General features: G+C 37.0%; 1 protein-coding gene across 6 annotated transcripts in view; it reads left to right on the top strand.

Annotated features, from left to right (window-relative positions):
* The window catches only part of Mp (collagen XV/XVIII-type protein multiplexin), a 393,214-nt gene that overhangs the window by 95,146 nt on the left and 272,835 nt on the right, over positions 1–25,233 (top strand). For all 6 annotated transcript variants that reach the window (XM_076366515.1, XM_076366514.1, XM_076366511.1 and 3 more), the window contains exons 4-5: positions 3,677–3,942; positions 5,891–6,166. In XM_076366515.1, coding sequence (XP_076222630.1) covers positions 3,677–3,942; positions 5,891–6,166 — 542 coding nt within the window. The remainder of the gene's footprint in view (positions 1–3,676; positions 3,943–5,890; positions 6,167–25,233) is intronic.

The raw sequence follows: 25,233 nt of genomic DNA, 5'->3' as shown, positions 1-25,233 counted from the left end.
TCGAAACTGCGTTCTGACGCACAGCTGAAATTTCGGAAGCTGCGAGTCGCATTCGGAATTCAAAATAGTGCAATTGTAATTTTTGCTAAACCGTAACAAGCCTATGAATACAATATAATAATGTAAATAACAGACATATCATTAAATGGCAACTCCATGCATTTAATCAGTTAACCACGATCGACGAGTATACACATCATACGAATACGCAATATGGTACTAATTTTTTCAATAATAAATTATTTATTTGTTCAGATAAACGTGTAATTCTTTTTCATTTCGCTGTAGTTTTCTGTTAGAATATATTACAGACACATTTGCCCTGCTTTTGACGAGTACACACTTTATTATTTGATTTTATTGTGCGCTCAGTGAGAGATTTTTCAAACTAAATTTCGCACTTAACTGGTTAAGGATTAAAAATATAATTGTTTACGAGATTACAGGAAAAAGTACGTATATGTTTCATGAGAGGTAATTGAATGAAACGAAAACATTTGTCTAAAAAGATAAATGATGCCCTATGACTCATAGAAGCGACGCTAGGCATACAGTTTTTAATGCGATTTACTGCACGAACTCATATTTCGACAATAAATATCGATTATCGAAGCGAGCTTTCTGCTGCGGTGAACCACGATATATATAGACTGTCTCGAATCTGCGAGATGCATGGTGTGCGAAATGGGGTCGTGATATATTAAAGAAATATGATCATAATCACCCGCGAGCGTATATGCTGCATAGGGCCGAAGTATATAAAATCAATAGCACGGTACTAATGTTCCTCTTATACTCGAGGGGACCAGCGATAATACTGATCAATTTTCTTCAATGGAAACTTCAATGAGAGGACCGATCGCGCGACGAGGTGACCCGATATCATTTATAATACGTTATTCATAAGAAAACGACGCGAATAAAAAAGAAATATTATTTTAATTTAGATTATCGGATGAAAATGAAATTTTCTTTCTGGATTGTTTTCTACGGACTTCATAAATGTTACTAAAAGAGTATAGATTTTATTATCTGCTGCTCCTCTCGAAATGTTTCTCTAACAGATAAATAACATTTCCTTATAACACAAATTTTCGCACAATTCATTTCAGTGTAGATAATAATATGAACATATTACAAAGCTATTGTAACCTAATTTTGTTTTTACAGAACAGATAGCATCCGTATGCAAAAATTCGCGTAAAAATGAATTCCAAGATGATTTTGAACTATGAATTCTTGATTTCTTCAGATAAACATGTAATTCTTCTCTGCTTTGCTTTGGTCTTTCATTAAAGTGTACCCTAGGTGCATTCTTTTTCATTTTATTGCGGGAAAAACGAGAGATTTTCCTAACTAAATTCCACAATTGACAGATTAACCACTTTTTCATAAGACTAATGGTGTGTGTTTACAGTTTTCCTCGTTACTGTAGGGTATTGTTTATCCGAACCTAATTTGTCACGGCCCGAAATAGTGTGAACCGCTGAGTCTTATCAAGATTTCATCCCCTAATCCCACCGAGCCGTTTAAAGTCCTCACGTACCGAAATAATTAAAGTTCTCGCTTCGAGTTTGAATTACTTTCCCCTTGGTCGCTAATTTTTCCCCGGCCGCTGTCGGTCCGTTCGTGGTGCCGATACGATGGCGCCGCTCTGTTTTCAATGCTCTGTCCTTAATTAACTATAGTATCGTTGGGCAGCGTGCATACGTGAGAGGTTCCACGGATGATCGCGTTAAAATAATATTCACGGTTTACCACGCGGACTGATAGTTGGTCGGCTGATATATATCGCCGGACCGTTCCCGAACTAAATTTAAACAATTTGCATAAAACAGTGGTATACAAGCGGCCCGTAATTTATAACTTGATGCGGCGAAACGATCGTGGCTGGTTCCCCTTGGTTATAACCGCGGATTACGTTCGCGAAGAAAGTAATTTTGATACTTTCAGCATGCAAATGCCGAAGCGGTTTTCGTTTATTTTCCGTGACGTCTCTTGTTAATGAAGCTGAACGCTGCTGCGGGTTCATAAATAGTACGCGAAGGAGGAGTTTTTCATCGTCTCGTTCAATTCATCTTGGACACGCTGGGAATATCGAACGTTCTATTTTCGAATATTCATAAATACGAATGAAGTGATCATTTTTATGTACTTTCATCTGGCGTGATTCTGCGTTTGTCCATGGGTATTGCGGATGCAACTAGCATCAGCAAAAATGCGGCAATCAGTGATATTTATATTAATTGAGAGGAAACTGCTGTAGATTGTGAAGTTTCCATTTCAGAGTTCTCCGTTTTTCTTCGTCCGTTTAATATTAGTCACTTCTTATGTTGTCCAATTAAGCAGTTTTTAAGTTTTTGATTTTCCTTTTGTTTACTTCCAATAAAAAATATTTATCGTTTAACCTGTTTATTTTATAATTAGTTATGATAGGTATAGGTGTATACTAAATGTCGGTAAGTTTAGTGTTAAATCAAGCAACTCTTTTTTTGTCATTTAAATATCTCTTTCTCCTGTCATCCTACTGTATTCTGAATAAGTACGTTGAACGTTGCTGAGAATTTACGAATAATTCGCGAACGGGAAATTTCTGATTGTTTAGAGTAATTTTGTATTCGGACGATAACACTAGTGAATATTCTATTCTGAATGTTTAGAAATTTGGATGTTCCAGTTGTTGAAAGTTCTTTGCCCGAAAACTCGCAAAGACCATTCACAGGCATGTAAAGCATCTAGAAGGGCAATATAATTTGCAGAGCGCTATCCACGTGAATCTTTAAGAACGCTTTAGGGAAAAATTTCTAATTAAATTTCAGGGCGTCGTTTCCTGCCCCCCCCCCCGTTTTTTTTGCGCAACTTGTCTACTTTTGCGATGTTGATCTAAAATCGTCTTAATGGAAAGAGTTTTATACACTTTAAAGCTTAAAGCTAAACTTTTAGCCTTCTTTTACTTACGAGGGTCTGTAATTTTGTGGAATGGCTCGGCAAATAGAAGTAAGGGTAAAACGAAAAGCGTAGTCAGCTTCTATGAAAGTTGGTTCGTCGGGATTGCATTTTAACCAGAATTCAAAACTTTCGAAATCTCTGATCGGTCGACTTACATTAATTACCTTATTTTGTTGTAAATTCATTAAAGAAATTCGTTTACCTTTTTGCTCAAGTAGAATCTCTTCATCTTCGTAAAGTAATTAACGGAATGCTTCTATACAAAACTTGCCTTGCAGTCAGGCTTTAATTTTCTTTTTCATATAAACTAACTTTGTTTTTCCTACAAGTAAATATTTTCTTTATAGAAAAGTAATTCTATTAAAGTCATTGAAGTTATCGACAGTTCATTTGCTTTGACATTCAGATATGAATAACTGGAAACAACTTTCGGTATAATAATGACATACAATCTTCAACGCAGAGTTAAATACCACTTAAATAATGTGTGAAGCAAATAAAATTTAATTGAAATTTGTTGGACTCTCGGCAATAGAGAAAATGTGTTTACATTATTTTGTGTAATTTCCATTTGGTGAAAGTTTTATGAATAGTCTATGATTCCATCAGAACCGATCGATGCACTGACAATGCATTAAATGCAGCTCTCTTGAATGGCAACTTATTCCTCGAGGAATTCGTAATGGAGAACCTACTAACCACATTTCCTCGCACCTTTGTGTTTCAGAACTGGTTTATGATTTACTCCAGGCAGCCGTGGCATCGACAGACGATAATAATTTGTACATCGACAATGGTCTAGACGGATTTCCGGCTTTTGGTTTCCGACCTGGCTCTGAAGTGAAACAACCCTATCGATTATATCTTCCGGAAAAATTGCCAGCCGAGTTTACTCTGGTGGCAACTTTCAAGCCAACTTCCTCCAGAACCAGTTATCTCTTCGCGGTTGTGAATCCCTTCGAGACCGTGGTGCAATTGGGTATCCGAATCTCGGTACGTATAAATTGATTATTGAAGATACTCCCATTGAAAACGTCAGTTTTCAAACCAACAGAGCAAGGACGAATTATCAGCGATACATTTCTCTAATAAAGCATAGTCTTCGATACAATTTTCATAACGTACGTATAAAGTTCGTCGAAAATTTACCAAAAATTACTTCAAAAACTCTAGATAAAGAAACCAAATATTTAAATAACTTACGAAAGATTCTTTCGAACTGAGAAAGCAATTGGAAGTTAAAACTTTGAATGGTATCTCTTTACTTCTATAAGTAACTCCTTCACTTAATTCTTCCAAGTTCGAATTGAATATTGTTTTGTTATTATTAATTGTTATGTTTCTGAGTAGTCGTAGACATAGAACAATTGCAGAATTTTCCTGTTTTTATAATGAATTACGAACACTAAAACACCTCTATTAAGCGCAATTGAGAAAGAAATCATTGGGCAAGAGGTTAATTTTATAATCGTCGCAAACAAGTTCCACAAATCAATTGAAGAAAAACGATCAAACTCTGAAAGTAACATTACACTTTGAAAAGGTGTCTTTCAACACTTTCGGTGGAAATAGCCATATCATTACAAATAAATTTCACAAGTCAATGGAGGAAAGACACTCAAACTTAGAAAATGTTATGACACTTTGAAACGGTGTCTTTCGACATTTTCGGTGGAAATAGCCATATCATTACAAATAAATTTCACAAGTCAATGGAGGAAAGACACTCAAACTTAGAAAATGTTATGACACTTTGAAACGGTGTCTTTCGACATTTTCGGTGGAAATAGCCATATCATTACAAACAAATTTCAGAAATCAATGGAGGAAAGATGATCAAACTCGGAAAACAATAATACTCTTTGAAAAGGTGTCTTTCGACACTTTCGGTGGAAATAGCGTTAACAAACGCGAAGCATTCCGTTCCGCGTATCAATTCCACCCCGTACGGTTGTTCATCCCTCTCGAAGGCGACGCGCCGCATAAAACCGTGGAAAGCATTCTCGAGGGGTGGGCAAGAGAGAAATGAACGACACGGATCTGAATATAAAGCCAATCAGAAAGTCGACAAAAGTTTCCAAGTACGATCGGCTCGATTTATAAGGAATAGACCACACGGCGCGCCGCGATAGACTTTTAAGTCGCGGGGTTGGCGAGGGGGGAGGCATTTCCTCATGTTTCCCAATCCCTTCGAGGCCGTTGTTGCAGCGCCCGGAGTCTTCAAATTTCTTTGAGATCTTTCACGTTTCTCGCGGCACCGTTTCCACAGGTAATACGACGTCTACGTGTTTTGCACGGGGAAGCAGCCGCAGCCGCTCTCGACGTTCCGAGAGGACTCGATCCTCACGAGAATCGATGGCGCGACCGCGGGAAAACAGTTCGACTCTCGAATCCCGGTCCGTTTGATTTTATTTTCCTCCGTCCGCGGCCCGATGGTGATCCCGAGATAATTTTGCAACGAAGCGATCCGCTCGATGAAAAATTTGACAAACAGACTCGCCGATCCCGGTTTACGGATTGGAAACGGACTTTTTTATCGTAACCTGTCAAATGACTGGTTATGAAAGAGATAAACATATTAAACGATGAAGTTCTGTTAGTGACAACAGAAACAAAAGGAATGACAAAAATTGAGAAACTGATTAATCGGACGATATAAGAATTGATACTAAATTTAATGGAATTTTGACCTAAAATTTAAAACCGGTCGTGACACGTTCAGTGTTAATGATATTCATCCTAGAGGTGAACTCACTTTTCATTGTTTATTGGAAATTTATTTATTTCTATAATTTGGTTACTGTGGAATAGATTTTTAAACATATTTTACAGAAAATTATTACGTAGATTTGTCAAATGCAATTTAGAGTTTTCATCCTGAGTCTGACACGATACTGTAGTTCAAGAGGTTTATTAAGTTTACCAATTGCTTTTGTTGTAGGAGGGACCGGGGACTAATCAGAACGTCTCACTGGTTTACACCAACTCCGATCAACACTCGCACTCAGAGGAAGTAGCGAAATTCACGGTGCCAAAGTTAACGAAGAAATGGTCCAAGATCGTTATCAGAGTCTCGATGAACGACGTCACTTTGTACCTAAATTGTCATGAAATGGCTAGGCAAAGAGTGACCAGAATACCACTGGAACTGGAGTTCGACACCGCCAGCACGCTTTACATCGCTCAGGCTGGGCCTCATATTCAGGAGAAGTACAGCGTGAGTACACAAACAACTTTACAACTCCATGATTCGCCTATCTGTGAATCGAGATTGAATTGAAACGGTGCTGAACGAAACTTTCGCTTTGACTTGAAGTTTTCACTATCCCTACCTAGCATTTCATTATTTCTATACACAATTTTACCTTTTCTCGAGTAAATTTTTTCATTCGGTTTCATATTATTCGATTAACTGTATAATAAATTGTTGAAACAACGAATGAAGTTCGGTGCCGATGAATACACATTTGAATTCGACCATCGCGTGTCAAAAGCAAACATCCACGTCGACCGTTTCAAATATGTATCAATATTACTTGAATCCTATAAAGTTAAATAAAGCCGAACTAAAAATCGATGTTTTTCTGTCTACGTTGAATAAAATCTAATTTTCCCATCAGTTCCTATCGTTTTCCCCTTGCCCGCCCGTTTTCCGATTGTCGTCTTTTTGCAGAACGTTACTTCCGAACTGTAGCCCGTGAATGTAACAATTCCATTAGGGGCAAACGAATCCGAAGTAAGTTCACGCCTCGACCCCGTGAACTTTTAAAAAGACGAAAATGTTCGGTTAAACGATTCAGCACCGTTTCCATTCTTAAACAACTACTGAAACTTACTTCGCGAGTCTCGTTGAGTCCGAGAGATTGGCAAACGACCACGGATAAACCTCGAAACGCAATGGTCGCAGGAACGTGAGCGGGGAATCTCTATAGGAAGCGTATCCCTTAGGGAGTTTAATACCGGGGCCCGAGTGTTCCGGCAAAATACATAACGTGTAACTTCAAACGAATGGCGCTATATTGCTCGGAGGAAAGTGAATCAAGGAGAGGATTGAAGTACACGGAAACTTTATATCGCGACCGATTACAATACCCCCGAAGGGTTCGGTATCATTCGGTGCTATCATTTTTCCGAAGAAAAACGATCGCGAGGAACATGTTCCTAAGATTCTATTAAATAAATAAGACTTACTTTGATCAGAAAATTGTATATCTAGAAATTCGACCAACAGATTTTCGTGGAAACTATCGTGGGACAATGTTAAGGATTGAAGGGAAAGAACTTCTGGTTGAAGTTAGGACAATTTTATTTGCCTAGAAGTATTGTAGCCATAATAATTGTTTGAAATTAATGTATATTATTATGAATTAATGCGAATAATTGTATACGATTTTTCGCTGAAACAAAGCAAGACAATCGGGGCATTATTTGTATTGTATGTAAATGATTTGAGGAGGGAAATTGATGACTTACTGCTAAAGAAAATGGTTCTCCTATAAAATCATATTTTTCATCCATTATGGTACACTCTCACCTGATTTAAGAAAAGCAAATTTAATCAAACTTTTTATGGTTCTTCTTAACAAGATGCTGCGCATACCGAATGAAGGGATTTGAATACGAACGCTTATATTGAGAGCAGGGAAATCATCGTTCATTAGTTTTTGAATAACTTTTTCTTGCTGTCTAACGTCTTCTAAGAAGTTGAAATTTTATTATTTACTAGCGCTGTCAATTATTTGTTTTTTAGTACTTAATTAGCACTTTTAGTGCATTACTTAGATAATATGTTATAGGAATTATTTTAGTTTTTCTGAAAAAAATAAGTTATATAGCTTGGAATTGTTGTATGTATAGAGTTGAAACTTCTTAAACTAAGCTCGGGTTAACGTTTGAAAATCCTGATGCGGTGAACGCATTATTTTCACAGGGCACGTAACGTTTGCACGTTCTTTTGCCTCGCCGTTTGCACACAACACTGGGTAGAGTGAGACACGACCAATCGGAATTCATTCTGGCTCGGTGAAGCGACGAAAATATTTTGACCTGTTAGCGTGAAGTTCGTGTGCAACGTCCTTTTGAAATTGAGGACAATGGATCGCAACGATTAATCGGCTATTTAATTCAATACCCAATGGTTTATACGGAATTCTGACCCATCTGAGCTAGACAGATTTTGATTGACAATTTATTTTTCGAACCGTTGATTCCATGTTGTTTCGATGAGCAAAAAAAGAACACAAACCGGAAGATGAAATTTCGGTTTGTTCGTCGGAAATTGACAGTGATTTCGTTACTTCAGATCCCTTTAACAATGTAATTACGTTATCCAATCGGAAAACACTCGAAGACAAATCGTGTACATTTATTTTGAAGCTGCTGATTCCGTGATCAATCAATTTACGTGAATGATGGGGAAATTACTATCGTTCTCACGAAGAATTTCTTCCGAATTAATCACTTAATTGTTTGACGTGTACACACTTCATGTTCTGATTTTATTGCCCACAAAAATGAGAGATTTTTCAAACTAAATTCCACAGTTATATGTTATGGCTATAAAAAAAAGTATATCTATATGACAGATATTTATACAATATATTATATTTATTTATATACTGTAAATATCAAATATCAAATGTCAAATATCAAATATCAAATATCAAATATCAAATATCAAATATCAAATATCAAATATCAAATATCAAATATCAAATATCAAATATCAAATATCAAATATCAAATATCAAATATCAAAAATTTATGGAACTTCAACTTGTTAATTACTTACATTTAGTCGGATAACCGGGACCCTGAGGGACCATCTTATCAAGTGCGTTTGCCGGTATTTTCATCTGACAGTCCCTCCGCGGAATCCCTGTCACCTAACTCTTTCATGCCCTCCAAGCGGAACAACACCCGAAGAAAAGTTCCATCGCGCTGCGTACGACTCGCAGATCTCCTTCTCCCCTTTCTTCGCTCGTTTCGGAACTTTCGTCATTGTTTCTCTCTCGCGTACACCTCCCCTCTTCCCTGTTTCGCTTGTATCGCGCGTATACGTTCCTGACCGAAACTAATCTCTATAAATTGCCTGTTTCCGCGCGCTCCACGCTCAACCCCTTTCTCTCTCCCGCGCAGATTCTCCCCGGTTCCCATACCCGCGTTCGCCATCGACGTAGGTAGGAGCATCGGAAATTTATGAGGAGCACCGTTATTAGCTGATAAAACGTTTATACGAGGTTTCGTGGATTTATTGAGGCAAATTTGGTAAATCAAGTTCTCGGGGAACCGCTGTTACCCTGCTAAGAACACGGTTGTCAGGATCGCCGGGAGTGTTTGAAGGGGTGGAAGCGGCGATGCGCATACCATGAATATCGTGTCGAGGATTTATAAACCTAGTTTACCCGATTATCGATCACCCGTGAATTGTTTAACGCGGAATTTTACGGCGCCGCGCGCGGGACAGGCGTTCGCCGGTTACTGTTGAATGTTTCAGGTGGGCCGCGAAGCAATTGAACGGTTTCATCGTGTTTCTATTTTGGAATGCGAAATTGAGGGTGACGTTGAATCGAACACACCCTTGTGCTTCGAAACGTTTAATCTTTAGCAATCTATGGACGCGAATATGGTTTTGTTCTACAGAATGTTTGATATTTATGATATCGACGCGTTGATCGGTGAAGTAGCTTTACATATACCGGTTCGATATTTAGAATCAATTTGTACATACTGAAAACTTGATGTTGCCTTACGTGTACTTCTATTGAATTGTTTTGTATTTATCCGTAGATATTTTCGTGCGTTTTTGTGTTTAGAGCAAAATTATTTATACTTTTTTTTAAACTAAATAATTAGATAAGATTGTCTACAAAATTATTAACGCCATAACTACCTAACAGTAGTAACAGTTATATATAGTATCGAGGTTTGGGGTTCAAATAAAAATCCCCGTAATCGTAATTATACCTTGAAGAGCTGTTCAGTTCTACTTGCTGAAAACATAGATTCTGATTACGAGGGTAAGGGTCTAAGATACTTTCGCGTAGACTCTTAATATTAGATGCTCGACTCGCGAGGCTGCCGTGTATTAAGGACCTCAGACAATAAGCGTTCACCAAAGCTTTCATCGCTAATCATGTTTAGAGGCGTTCTTTACGTGCAAATTCTTATTCTTTTGGTACGTGTAGCACTACCGCACCTGCGAGTTCTAATGAGCGAACTCACCTTCCGCGTTATTATCCTACAGCAAGATTTTTTTCGTGTTTACCGCGACACTAAAAAATATCTCCGAAAAACTAAGCTATCTTCACATTTAGGGGACGTATTTGTTTGGAAATATGCCGAAGTGTTACATTTTCAAAATTATAATTTTAATTAAAATTATAATTTATCTGCTAAACATTACAATATGAATTAGTTCAAACATTCTCTTTCTTCCGAAATTGACAACTCTCGCGTTGAAAAATATAAACCAAATCAAAGCAATGAGAAGCGCATGACCTCAACGAATTCATTCTTACTAGAAAAGAGTAATCCTGTTTCCTTCTAACATCTTAAAATATTCAAAACATTCACTGTTCTCCAATGGACAATAAGAATTAATAAAAACTCTCTTCGAATGTCTTTGAATTATTAACACTAAACGTACCAGCACTTTATACGTACCAATTCCTACCATATCCAGTTAAATGATTACTTATAATATAAAAGTAAGCAAGTTAAATACAACAATTTTTATCACTGGAAACAGAAGCAAAGGAAAAGACAAAAATTGAAGAATGGATTGATCGGCCATTATAGGAATTGACATAAGGTTAAATGAACAAAGAAATATGCAGAATTTTAAATCATGATTTGAAACCGATTTATTTCATTAATAGTGGTATGTATAGTGTTAAGTCCTTACCTTATGATTTATCTCTTAATTATGATCGATTCAAGCAATTCGCCGTTTAGGAGTTAAAAAAATTCAAATATTCTCGACATATTCTTCATCCATTGCTCCAAAGTATAATTATTGATAACAAAAGATTAATATTTACCTTCAATTCAAAAGGACCGAGTAATATCTCCTATTGTTAAATTCTTTTTAAAATCTTTACCACGAGTTTGACATGCTATTATAAGGCAAGGGGTTAATATTCGTTCAGGCGAGACAGAACGAATAAGAAAACGGTTGTACTGCAGCGAAAATCACTGGAGCGTTTGAAAGCGCCCCGAAACGAAACTTTCCATTTCCATTTGGGAAATGTTCATTTCCTTGATGTCAGTTTAATACGCGAAGTCCAAAGTCAACGCGGCAATACCAGCGGCGAGGGTAGGAAGGGAAAAACTCAATGTTCCCTGGAAGAATCCCGGGATAAGCGCGGCCCGTAGAGCTTCATTCGCGGGCCAAGGAAGTATCCGTACTATTCTCGAGGATCGTAAGGATATATAACCCACGGAATGTAACGAGGACGAAGTGGATGCGCATCGTGCGCCGGGACATAAGCCAGAATGCGGAATGTACCATCAGCATCAGGGCGGAATACGGGATAAAAGCATTGCCGGGCTACTCTCTCCTTAAGAAGGGCCGCGGAGTGTTTTGACATCACGGTCCGCCGACAACGGAACCGAAAATCAGCCTGCCCCGCGCGCAGAATTAACGTTTCGTTACGCGAGTTCGAAAAACTCTGTCGTTTCATCGTTCATTCGCGGGAATTCAACCGTTCTATTCGTTGATTCACGTTAGTTATCCATTATTAGGCGAATTGAAGTTGCTCGCACTCCGTGCCACGTTGTTTCACTTAACACCTTGCCGTATTATTCTCGTTCGCTACGAAGCTCGTGTAACATTTTACGGTCAACGACTTGTAGAACAGGAAGAATTGTTTCGGTTTGGTCTGTGAGACGTACGAAGGAATTTTCTGCCTTGTTTCCTAAGAGACAAAGCAATTTTCTGTTTTGTTTTGTGAGGAACACGAAAGAATTTTGTGTTTTGTTTTGTGAGATGTATAGAGAAATTTTTCCTTTTATTATAAGAAATATAAAGAAGAATGCAATTGCAGATTTAGTTTGAAGATAATCAATTGGTGATAATAATATAGTTTTTTACTTCTTTTAGTAGGGCAATCTATATACGTTTAATTTATTATTGATTAATACCGTTACCTAGATTTTGAGTAAATTAATCTGGAAATCTTCATCGCGAGCTTCGCTCGTCATTGGTTAGGGCAAGGGGTTAATCCTTCGGGGACATCGGTGCAGGATACCGACTCTCAATCAATTGCTTAAGTAATGAAGAAAAAAGAAACTACATTCTATCTTTCTCCATTCGAGTAATTAAAACATTTCTTTGCAACTTAGTCTTTCAAATGCGAAAATTTGATCTCACCAAAATGTCGACATACCCTCGCAAAGGGTTAAATAAATAGGAGATACAATTTTTATATTTAACACGTTCCATGCAGCATGTCCTACAAATAAGACACGCTTAAACCTTATTTCCTGGTCAAGTGATTACTTGAATATTTCAAATATAAAGAAAATCATTTGTTTGTTATATACTATACTTTATATTTCTAATAATATTCAACTAATAAATAAATGTACAACTTAAAAGAAAAAACTATAAGTACATAATTACATATTCGTCAAACCTAGTACCATCTCCCAAAAATGAGACACGCGGCCAGATGGTGGGACTTACTCAAAAACGACTCGGCGCGAAACGTGTTAATTCATCACCCCGCGTGTGTTTCATGAAACCCATGCATTCGGATTTCATCCAATTCCTAGATCCACCGCGCCGTTGCTTATTATCGTAATGAGTACGAACGTCCGAGGTGTCAATTATTAAGGCTGGGGGTCATTCAATTAATCGGTAGTCATTAACATGTAATGCTCTCGCCGCCAGTAGGTTACGAGGCATTACGGTTTTCTTTCTCTTCCGGGCCCGTTCGGCGGTATCCGCGTTCCTTTAACGAGAGTCGTTACGACCGTGGAACAAGCGTCGGAACGCAGAGATTGCTTCGTTATATGAAATTAGCCATTTAGAAGCGACCTTTCCCGATAAGTCGGCGCTCCCCTTCGTTATTTTATATTCAGGCGGAACGAATTTCTTCTTCTTGTTCGACCGGCGAAAAAGGAAACTCATTTCTCTGGTGTTCTTCGAACGAATCAACCGATAGAAATTGAATTTTTTCCTTTCGCGTCGCGACGAAATGGTCGCGGCAGCGCGGACTTAAGTCGCGCGCTCCTTTTTTACAATACACTTTCTTTATTTTTCCTTTCATTCCGTTTTGTTTCGTGAATTTTTATTTTGTACGGAGTCCGCTGGGGCCGGTGTGCGAAGGGCTCGCTGTAAAGCTAATAATTCCATCGGAAGTGATAACGGCTTACGAGTTGTTTTACGCGGAACGATTAAAAGTCTCGAATTACCGAGGCTCAATCTAATTTACGAGTCCCTTTGTCCTGGCGAAGCGCGGGGGGACGCGATTTTGTGTCTGTTCGTTCTTTTAATGAGCGTCGTAACGGCTTTAAACGCAAACCGCTCCTGGACGAGATTACCTCGCTGGATAAAATTAGTGATTTACCCCCGGCAGTCCCTTCCGTCCTCGTCATTCTTCGACTCTAGCAGCACTGGAGCATAGTGAGGAGGATCATGCCTTTAGAAATATGTAAGACTCGAATAAACGAGGATCAAATAAAGGCGTTCTTTGGCAATTCCATGGAGAGAATTATAATAATCGTGTATAGGACGACTCGTGATAATTAAGGATTATTGATATTAATAGCTGTTCAAACTACATTAATACTATGTATAATTTACTCGTAATCCTTTGCCCTGTGATTTATTTCTTAAGTATGATCGATACAACTAATTTATCGTTACTAATTTATTAGGAAGAACAAATTTTGTTACTTATTCTATGTTTACGTTTACTCCAAAGGCTGATTGATAATAGAAAAGTCATATTTAATTTATATTTAAAACAAATGAATAACTTCCCAAAGTCAGTTTACAATTTTCGTCACGAGTACGATATTGTAAGTCAAAGGGTTGATATATATTATCATATACATTGTTTGTATCTAACCCCTTGCCTTATTATAACGAGTCAGACTCGCCGTGAAGATTCTAAAGCGAATTTAGCAAGCATAAATATTACTTAACTCTTTTGAGTTCAAATTAACCGTTATTCTTCTTAATTATGAATAATTATACTTTAGAGCAAATATACACATGGAATAAGCCCATCATTTTTACATTATTATTAATGGTGAAGTAGTCGACTCGATCATAGTCGAAAAATAAATCGTAGGGCAAGGGGTGGAAATTCGAAAACACCCGGATATCATGTATTTTTTGGCCAGTAGCGCTATCATCAGCTCAGAAATGCCATTACAAGAATAAGGAAGATTTCGGATAGCCTCTTGTGAAAGAGCAAGGACGATCAGTTCCTGATTTTGCGGTCAACGAACAATTCACGACGTAATATGCTCAACTGCAATGTGCTCGAGGCAGAAAAAAACACATCGGTTAGCTCGCGTCTATTGTGTTATCGTAATATTTACATATATTTACCATAACTAGGGTGGTTTAGGTTGTTTATGCTAATTTGTATTCATACAGCAGCGTATGTCGAGTGAACGAAGTGAAATGGAATCTTATTTCCCGCGTTAATGACTCCAGTAAAGCGAAAGTGACAAATAACGAATCACACATATACTGAGTGGCAAGTTGTATCTGTGTTAGTTTATCATATAGGAAACCAAGGGGTCAATCGCAATTTTATTTCGCCGGACCTCGTTTTTCGAAAAGCTGCTTTCGGATCTAATAATATTAATTAATCGATGACCCAGATACTTCATCGGGCGGTTGAAGCAACCACCGCAACGCAACCCCTTTATGGCGTTGAGGAGTGGGGATCGCATGCACAAGGTATTAGTAGATTCATGAAGAGCATAAAGCAGGAAACTCTCTGCACCATAATTGACGCGAATCTACGCCAATCACTGTGGCAACGTGTTTTCTATGGCCGCCATTAAGACAGCTGTACAAACTGAAATAAGTCATTTCGTGGCACTCGCTAAAATCTGCAGAGTTGAGTTTTAAGTGCATCAAGACGGTCGTATCCTATATTCATTGACTCGAATGTTGAAAAACGGTTTAATACTACTTGACGATTACAGTATCATTTAAACTGAGAATTAGGGTTGCAGATAAATAAGAATATTTGTCAGAATACATTTACTGCAAGACAATAGTTTTTAACTACTGTTTTTAACACTAAAACTACCAGATACAACTAAAGACAGCAAATGTTTTTTTGAAGGATGAATAAAGAAATTGATTTATCAATACGCGAACTCAATTATAAATCAATTACAGTCTCAGTAGATGTACTTTTGAAGTTTCTGTAGAAGAATTTCAAAAAGTTGATTTAACTACTCGGTAGTTTTAATGTTAAATAGGAACAAAGAGTATATTGTCAATGTGAACGAAAGTTTCAATAATATTTCATATTATTTCCGTAGTCATAATATTACTGTCGGGCAAGAATAAAGTTTTGTCTCTGTACATTTAATTGTTGGACGTTTCAATTTTGTCTGGTAGTATTGTGGTACCGATAATTTGATCGCAAATAATTTAATTAAATGATGGAAATGCGAGCTGGTCGCGTCCGGTGTAAAAGTTCATTAACTTCTGTCTCTGTATTTCTATAAACCGCTCTAGAAGCGCTTCCGGTATATTTTTCCTCCGTCATTTTCCGAGTTATCTCGCGAGAGTAAAAAGAAGTAGAAGATGAAAAATGTAAAACCGTAAAGCTTCGTTTTCTTCTGCAGCCAAGGCTCATTTAAATACTAATGGATGGGGATTATTTTCTTACTAAAACTCCTTTGCTTATAGCGTCTCATTTTCTCTTCATTTGCCTTTCGTCAATTTTATCATTTCCGCGATCCCCCTCTTATCACTCGGCGATTATTCCTTAATCTTCAATTACCCGAACCGCAAACTTTATTTTCAAATACCGTGCTTATGCTTCCCATTCCTGATCGAAAAGCAGTTCTTAAAACAGTTGAAGTAATTGTTAACTCGTTGCGTTCTTATGTCGAGCGTGACTCGGCATCAGTTTTATTCATAGGTGAGTTTCTTTGTCGAGATATTTTTCAAGTAGATTCTATTATTATGTTATTTTCAATATTATCAGTAAGATGAATCGTTTACACTGCTATTTACAAATGAACTATTTTTTCAAATGTATTGCAAGTAAAATATCGTAATAATACAGAGTTATCGAGGAGAAAGTATGGAAGAAATGCGGAGTGCAAATGGTTAAAATAGTCGGGTATTTCTAATTATAGAAATAACGGAAGTGACGTATCTGAATTGGATGTTCTAATTTCGTTCGATTTGGAACATGGATGTAACGTAGAATATAACTTGCGATGAATAGTTAATCACTTTCTCTGTTCATCGTTTCTCGTGATTTCACTTAGGAATAAAATCTTCGTTCATAATAACTTCACGTCGTGGACGTGTACACACATGTAAGTGAAAATGAGATAGCATGCTTTTGGAATTGGCCTGATGCTCCTCTGAAGTCTAAAGCGGCTCCAATCTTACACGGTTTAAGCAAACGTGCTCGAAAGTTCGCGCCCAAGGAAATTTTGCGCACGAGTGTGCACAAACAATATGTGTCATTATTTAACCAAGTTAAGTTATTACGCAATTGTTTGTTATATGTTAATTAGTCAGCTAACTGTTCCGCATATGATGCGACTGTTGGCTGCGGCAAACGGCAGGGTTCTACGTAAACTAATCTAAAATTCACGATGCAACTAGAAAGTGTGTAACTCCACATTTTTTAATTTTCCGGAAATGGAGTTTTATAATAGAATGTTCTAGAAACTTTTAAAAATTCTTTATCTAAAAAGCCAAACGATGTATCGAAGTTTGAAATACTACGAAACTAGAACATCACACGTCAATCTCTTACTGTTGGCATATTTAAATTCTTTATATTCTACTTCAGATCGAAACGGTTATACGTGAAGTTCCAAAATACATTCTATTTTGTCGTGTGAACACTCCTGCGTTTTACAGGTCTTCCTTCAATCAATCACTGCTCTACTTTTAGTACTGTTTTCTTAGTTTAATGTCTTTCCTTTCATCGTTATTTATATATTTTTTCAAAATTACTTTCATTCGTTAACGTTAACAAGAAGAAGTTACACGAACTTGGTATCAAAAGAAAATAATTCATCACAGAGTTAAGCCTTTGCGGACGAATATTGACATTTCGGTGAGATGAACTTTTCATATTCAAAAAAGTAAGTTGCAAAGATAAAGTTAATTACTCAAATAGCAAGAGATTATAAATATAATCAATTCATATATAATTTAGCTTTATCTGTTGAAGGTTTTGTATATTTCAAAGAACCTTTGTCAAAAAGTCAAAAGTCAAAGGACAAACGATGCAACTAATTTAAATTTCGCGGTACAAAATTGTCCAGCTATAGTGCTGTTTGGATTGTACTTTTTTGCGGGCAATTCAAACGGGAACGTCGGCCAGAAAGGAATCATAAATTCTGCAATAACTGTTCTAAATTTGTCATGCAATTTTATTTTTCTCGCCGCCTCCGTCTTGATTCAAGCTCTCCCATTGATTCGCGGCCTTTCTCTCTCGGTCAACATCTCTCGAGCACGCGACGACGGTTTCGCGTTGTTCCGTCGGACGTACAGTAAATGGATTATTGATTTCAAATAAATTCCGTCGACCCCGGTCGTCCCTCGATCACGACGTCCTCTTACCTCGATCGTTCTGGCGCGATGTCGCTCGAGGACTCTTTTCGGACTTCCGCCGGAAATACCGTCCTTCACCCTTTATTTAAAGACTCGGAACGGGATTACGTGACGATCCGGCGCGGGTGAAGTGCCCCCCGGTACAGGACACGTTACTCGCCCGAGCAATTATCCCGCACGATTGTACGACTTGTTTGACCCGGGCGTCGATATATACATACTTTATTAACTCGTTGCCCTACGAAACTATCAAAACTATCACACTTTAAATGATTATAAAAATAGTAAATAACATAAATATAAAACGTTGAATTCTACCGCTATTAAATTATTAAATTATTAATTAAATTATTATTATTCATTTCCCTAAAAATAAGTAGAAGTTTATACCCAAGAACATTGAAAGTAAATCGAGTGTAAAAGGTTAACACATTATTGGCTGGTCACGAGTTAACACATGTCTGCACTTGCATTAGTCATTTCAATTATTGAAACGCAGGGTAATATAGGATATTGCGAAAGCCAAATATTCAAAGTTATATACGAGACATGTTGGAAGTTTCATTTCAATTCATTATGTATAAATAAAGTATATTAAAGCTTACTTAGATTGTCCCATTTTCATGTTTGATTACGGAATAATAATTGGTGATATGGGATGGCTTCTGCATAAAATTGTCGGCTAACAATGTGTTACTAATTCATTGAAAATAAAAAAAGACCCTAGGCATATTTTGTCTATGTTTGGTCTAAGGTATGATAATTGATAACGGAAGAATAATGTGTAATTCGAATTTAGAGGCGTTTCGTGATATTTATGTTTTTTAAATTTTGTTTAAAACCTTCACCACGAGTCTGACACGTTATTGTAAGGCAAGAGCTCATTAGTTAATTAACGACTTACGCGCTATACCATTCATCGACGATATCAAATTCAAGAATCTAGAAGTAATTGAAAGAAGGTACAGATTTCAATATCAAAGTTATAATAGAATTTAGCAGGTATTGAAATAGTAATATGGTAACAGTAACAGTGACAGTGATAGTTTGAATATCGAAGTTCTAATAGTTTAGTTGATAAGTCATAGTTCTCAATATTTGAAACTTAAAATGATAACGTTTCGATGCGAAGTTAAGTATAATAATTGTACCTTTTATTGATAGATTGTTCATCAATTGACTAGGTATTTTCTTGAGAGAATAGATTTGAAACATCGACAAGAATTTCATCGTGGACGAAAAGTTTTAGCTTCCAAAGGAGAGATATTAATTAATTGATATTGATGAAATGAATATTAATTGATATATTATTGAGATTTAAAATATTTGAAATTATCAATTTCCATATAGCGAAGTTTTCCAATGTTATTGTTTTTCGCAGCCATAAAGCAAAATAATTCTTTCGAATGGGACAGAAATATTTAGATATTTCCTTCGTCACAATTCACATTGCATACGATTAGGAATATTCTACTACAGTATACTTTTCGTTTCATAGGGAAACCCATTTACCATCTTTATACAATCCTCAGTATATTTTTAACTGTGCCATCCGGGATATTAGCTTCCGGCATAAAAGTACGGCAGGTACGCGAAAAATTTTTCTATTACACTTAAAAACAGTATGTATTCTCCATTGAATAAACTGTTCGTTTTATCTCTCGAATCCAGCAATTGCAAATTGTTGCCTTAGAAATATTACGGAATATCTGAAAAATATGAAAATATCACACTAAAATATAATGCGATAAATGTAATTTTGCTCGATACTTTAAAGCAAATAAATTTTTCCCACCAACAACGAAAAACAATTAAAATGATTCTTTCCAAGGTATTCATTCGTGTTTCAAAGTTTTCGAAATCGTCCTTTAAATTTCCCATATAATTTTTGTTCTTGCAGAATGATCCATAAAATTTTTATCTCCATAATATATCGTTGATATTGAGTAAGAATCACTTTCGTTTAAGTAGAAGACGAAAATTCCCGCATGGAATAGTAAAATCCCCGTAAATAGGCCGATTAAAATAGAGAAGAGGCTCGATCAGTTATGGCGGATTATAAAACATTTAAACTTTTTTATTAGAAACAATTCGATCCACCGTGAAAGTGGTGAAAGACGGACCCGACCGATAAGTCTAACGGATTCAAAGATAAATTTCATCGGCCTGTGCCGGCATTTAAGTTTCGAGCACGAAGTAAACAGAAAACTTTCCTCTCTTGGCCCCGGAAAGTTTCCGGAAAATCTTGAGGGGACGCGGTAAACCGCAAACGATGCGAAAGTAATTAGTTGGGTATTTACGAATTTAACGCCATACCTCCGTCCCGGTTAAAGGGCACTGGAAATAGTGAAAGAGACGGAGACGAACGCGGGAGAGATCTTTCATGTTGCAAGGCACCGACTGGACGGAAGCTTGAAGAAGTTAATTAAAGAAAGGAAGACAAAAGTAAATAGTTCGACAAAAGCGTTGATTGCGTGTATTTGTGGAGCTACCTAGAAAATTTCGGTTGCTCTTGACTTGAACAACTTTGGCTCCTTAGTTCCGCTACTAGATGTTGCCTATCATACCATGCAACACTTTTGACGATTGGTTGTTGTAATAGTTTTCGTGAAATTGTTAGAATTTATATTTTTATGAAACGTAATTGTATCACGAAATGGTTATAATTTTGGAGCGTGCTCAAAGGATGGACTGGTAGCGCTATTCCTTTTGAAATTTAAATTCTTAAGCTTGTGTCGGGATCAAGATGTAAAGGGCGAAATTATAGTGGTATTTTATTTGACGAGGATACGTGACTTCAACGCGCATACGTATAACGCTATATTCCACCGATGAATTTTCGCGTACATTATCTCGTTTGCACTTTCATTACTCCGCGTTAGCGACTGAAACTCTCTCATCAATTTCTCTTTCATCGCTGTTGGTGTATACATACCCTAATAATCAAAGGGATGGGGATAACAAAGGAGCCAAGACGGTTCTGCGTCAACAACGCCCATCAATTCCTTTATTTTGATTAGTGGCGATGAATTTACTATCAGGTGACGGTTTTCTTGTAACTAAATTTCTTCTCTTAATATTTCGTGGTTATATGAACTGATTTTGGGACATAATATATGTAAATCGATTATTTTAGATTTTAAGTATGTTTTTAATGAAAATTTTTTCTTTGATAGATGTTTTAATTGTATTTATATCTTAGAAGTATACGAGAGTATTATGCAAATCACGTCTTTCGTATTTTCTCATTAAAAGTTTTATTAGTTTTGAATTGTTCTTAATCATGAATTACTAGTATTACAATACTGCTACACATGTTGCTCGATTAGCAAATGCAGCAATTTTATTGCATAACAGCGTCGGGACACAGTTGTTACAGACGTTACAATTTACCATCTACTGTATAATTATAATTATATTAATTAATATTATTATGCATACTTCTGCACATTTCAATCATTTTCATTAATTTTACGGTACAGTATAAATATAAACAGGAATTGATCTTCTTCATCAGTTTATTGGTTTGGTTGATTACAAAATAATTGTTACATAAATGTCACTAAAGTCCCTATGGCAGTCAAAGAATAACTGCAAATAAACGATTCGCTCGTGTATGAATGGTAATGTATTTTTTACGTACCGCGAAATGTTTATTGTACGAACGACGAAATTGATATAATGCTCATAATTGAAACTCAAATAGAGATAATTTAGTTTTTCAAAATTTTGTTTCCCCTTTTATGATGACACACATTAATTTCGGTGTTCCACAGTATGGTATTATTTTATGAATATGACGTCGCTGTGTGCATACGCTGCTTTTAGGAACAACAAGTGAATCATTATTCTGATGAAAATTCCGTTAAAGAGTCTATCCTGAAAAACATCATATGAAAATTCAGTAGCCCTCAGATCGTTAACAATGTTTGAAATTCCATGCGGGGCTAACTCGTTAAAACAATTTCCCTTCCAAACTATCATCGTCATTCTACGAGTTTGCCTGCATCCCAAATTCTACGACGGAATTTCAGTGAACAAGGTTAATCGAAATAGAACTGGATCGAGTAAACTGAAAGCCATTAAATAATTGAAATTTTCATCGTAAGTATGCGTAACCGTATCCTTGTTGAATTTAAATGCGAGTTACTTCGCGTTGCACGTGTTAACGTCCGATCATTGCGAGAAATAAATCTTATATACAGGGCTATTTATTCTCTCTGTATGATTTACAAATGATCAAAAAATCAATGATAGCTTTCCTATGAGAAGATTTAACATATTGCGAAAGATCGATTAAATATTATTATGTTCGACAGGTGAAATTTTCTATTAAAATGTAACGTCATTACAAAATATTTGGAAACAATACTGCAATCAATTATTCTTGTTTTAGCAAAGGTAGAAAGGAAGAATTATTAATTACTTGGTATCACAATTCCTACATTACACTATTATCTACTCATTTTCGCTACTGAACATTCTGATTCAGCGTCAGTTATCTCACAAGTCCTAATTACTTCTCCACAATTCCTAAGCTTTCATAATCGGTGACCTGTCAAATGACCGTTTCGAAGTATAACTTAAAATTCTGCGTTTCCTTCCATTCATTTAACTTAACATTCATTCGTATATTATCAAATTAACCAGTTTTTCAATTTTCATGTGTCCTTTTGTTTCCGTCTGAAAAACATTTACTATTTGATTTATTTATTTCTATTTTGTAACGACTTATTTGACTAGTTACGGTAGGAATTCGCGCATACAAAGTGCCAGTACGTTCAGTGTAAATAGAAGGAAACTCTATTTTGTGTCTTAAAGTGATAAGATAATTCTCGAGCGCCATTTCAATGGAATACGGGTAGTATGCACAACAGGTATTTATATTTAACTGTGAATCAGGCGAGCAAGCAAAGCCCCTCGGTCTCTCGAACGTCGTTGCGTATTCGCGAGCAATCAAGCACAAGCCCGTTCCGAAATGCAAAGCCAGGCCAACAAATTCACGTTCCCCGATTGGGCTTGCGGCCCGGCAATCGTCGACTGATTAAAATGCGATCGTCGCAGCCTCCGATTAGCATAAACAAATTCTTCCGGCCGCTATTTTTTTTTCCCTCGCCGATCGCCGCACGCGCCGCACCGCGGCGACGCTCTCGGTGCTGCTCGCGTGTTTGCACGGTAGCGCCCTCCGCCATTTTGGAACGGTGTAATCGCCGGTCGGTTGTTTGTCAGGGAAAAACAACCGGCGACAATTAGCCGGCCGATGAAATTAATTTATTAAAACGACCGACTGGGCACTCCACTATTCGCGTCACGTTTTGTCGCGTTTATCTCGAGATTCGCCACCCTTTCCACCGTTTCTCCGACTGTCCGCCTCTCTCGATGACCGTTTTTCGCCTGTTTTTCTCTATCATTCCCTCCTGTTTTTCGTTGTATTGTTATTTTCAATATTGCTCTTGAACGCGTGCGCCGCTCAATTGAATTTTAAGAGACATCGGACGAGCATCGTGAAACGATTCGGCTAACGCGTCGGAAGAAATTGTTCATTTTCGCGTGCGCGCCTCTCGCGCAGAAACAGAAGCCTCATCACCGTTCGGACAGATTTCAGTTGGGATTCTGGTGAAACGATCCGGACGCGATGAACCGTAAACAAAAAGCTGATATTTTTGTGGTTATGATAACTGCGTGCCGTATTCGAATATATATGTATTCGATTGTGTACTGGTACAACTTTCAATTATTTCAAACATTCAGTTTATTGCATTTGTCTTTTTTTACACCATTTTTGAATAGGTTATTAAATCGATGCGCGTTTACATGGAAACAGAGATTACTCGTAGATTGTCGATTTGTGGATCAATTACTCTATTAAAAATAGAATTGGCAAGGACATCCATGGATTCGGCTGGATTAAATTATAATCAATTAAAATGAAGAACGGATTTGACTCCTTATGGCACAATATTTATAAAACAAGTTAATGGTAGCTTCTCATTTGTACCGAACAGACGTTGTGTTTATCTATTGTCTTAGTTACATAAGAACTGATTCACCATTCCAGTATACAATAGAACCAATATATTCCCTCTACGATTTCAATGATTTCTAAATACCAATATTTTCAACAACGTTTTCGTCCTGTGAAACCACCGAACTCTGAGTATTCACGTGAAACTACTAGTTTACCAAATATACATACATTCTTCTTCGCGAGTATATTGGGTTTTCTACAATAAAAAGTTTTATAAAACGGGGATGTCGTCATTGTCGAATCGTTCTACAAGAAAAACCAAAATGAAGTAAAGGCATTTGCAGCGAACGTCGCGTCGCGGAATGCTTTGATTCTCGAGCGTCAAGGAAGTTAATATTCTAACTTAAAATTGCGTTCCACTAGGATATTGTCGGATTTAACGATGTCAGTTGAAGATGTGTATATTTTACGCCAGCATTTGAACTTATTAACGCTGTGCTTAGTATCCGGTTTTCCATCTGATTTTTCCGTCTTCTCCGGCGGTCGTGATTTCGATACAGGAACAAGGCAACTTCAGCAATCCGCGTGATTTCCAGTCCTGGTTTATTGAACGATAAATGTTTGAGCACATAAACGAAATGCGATGCCGCGACGCGGCAAGTTATTAAGGAAACGTGCAGCTCGTACCGCGCTAAGGCGCCTTTCTACTATTTTCCGGAGGGGCGATTTTCCGCAATCCTGGATCGTATCAGTAATAAATGACTCCCCGAACACCCGCATTACTGATTCCGTGTTGGAAATCTTCGGACAGTTTAATTTCTTACTTGCGCCTGAAATTGTCGTGGAATCGCCGGAAAACAGATGATTTCTTATGTAAAAGTAGTTTGCAAACGTAAAAACTAAATCCTTTTTCTTATAAGTCAAATTATTCTCGAGAAAATTGTATTCAAATCGTTTTGTAATCTTTTACAATGCAGTTAAACGTTATTCATTTTTTTTCATTTTCAATGTTAATATTTTAGAGCACTAAGAGGTTACATTAAAAATTTGTACATTGAATTATTCCGAGACATTTATACGATATATATTGTTTTTGATGATTATTACGACAATAATAAATTATTAAATTTTCTCTTTACTTAAACTATCGAAGTCGATACGCGATATATATTTACTTTTCCATAACTGGCAAAATGTTTCATGAAAAGAATCGTGTACAGTAATTCGTTTCTGTACATCGATGTGTTTTGACGTACCGTGACTGGCACGTCGTTGACGCTGTTGGGTATTAGAATTTTAAAATGGAAAAAAAGTTTGAACTTTCACGCCGTGATAGCGATGTCAGCGGATAAAAACCGCGCGAGCCGTGCTCGAATTGATTGTCGTCTCCACATTCGGGATGGAGACACTTTTTGAAACTTGTTTACACAATCGGGCATCAAATCGGAAAAATTGTCGTGCGTGTGTTAATGAAACGCGAGTTGTTTTCCAAACGTTCGCCAGAAATGTTTCCACCGAATATTCGATG

The sequence above is a fragment of the Nomia melanderi genome, chromosome 4 (assembly GCF_051020985.1).
Source record: "Nomia melanderi isolate GNS246 chromosome 4, iyNomMela1, whole genome shotgun sequence".
Lineage (NCBI taxonomy): Eukaryota > Metazoa > Arthropoda > Insecta > Hymenoptera > Halictidae > Nomia > Nomia melanderi.
Note: the sequence above shows the minus strand (reverse complement) of the source record. Positions and strands in the feature narration are given on the sequence as shown.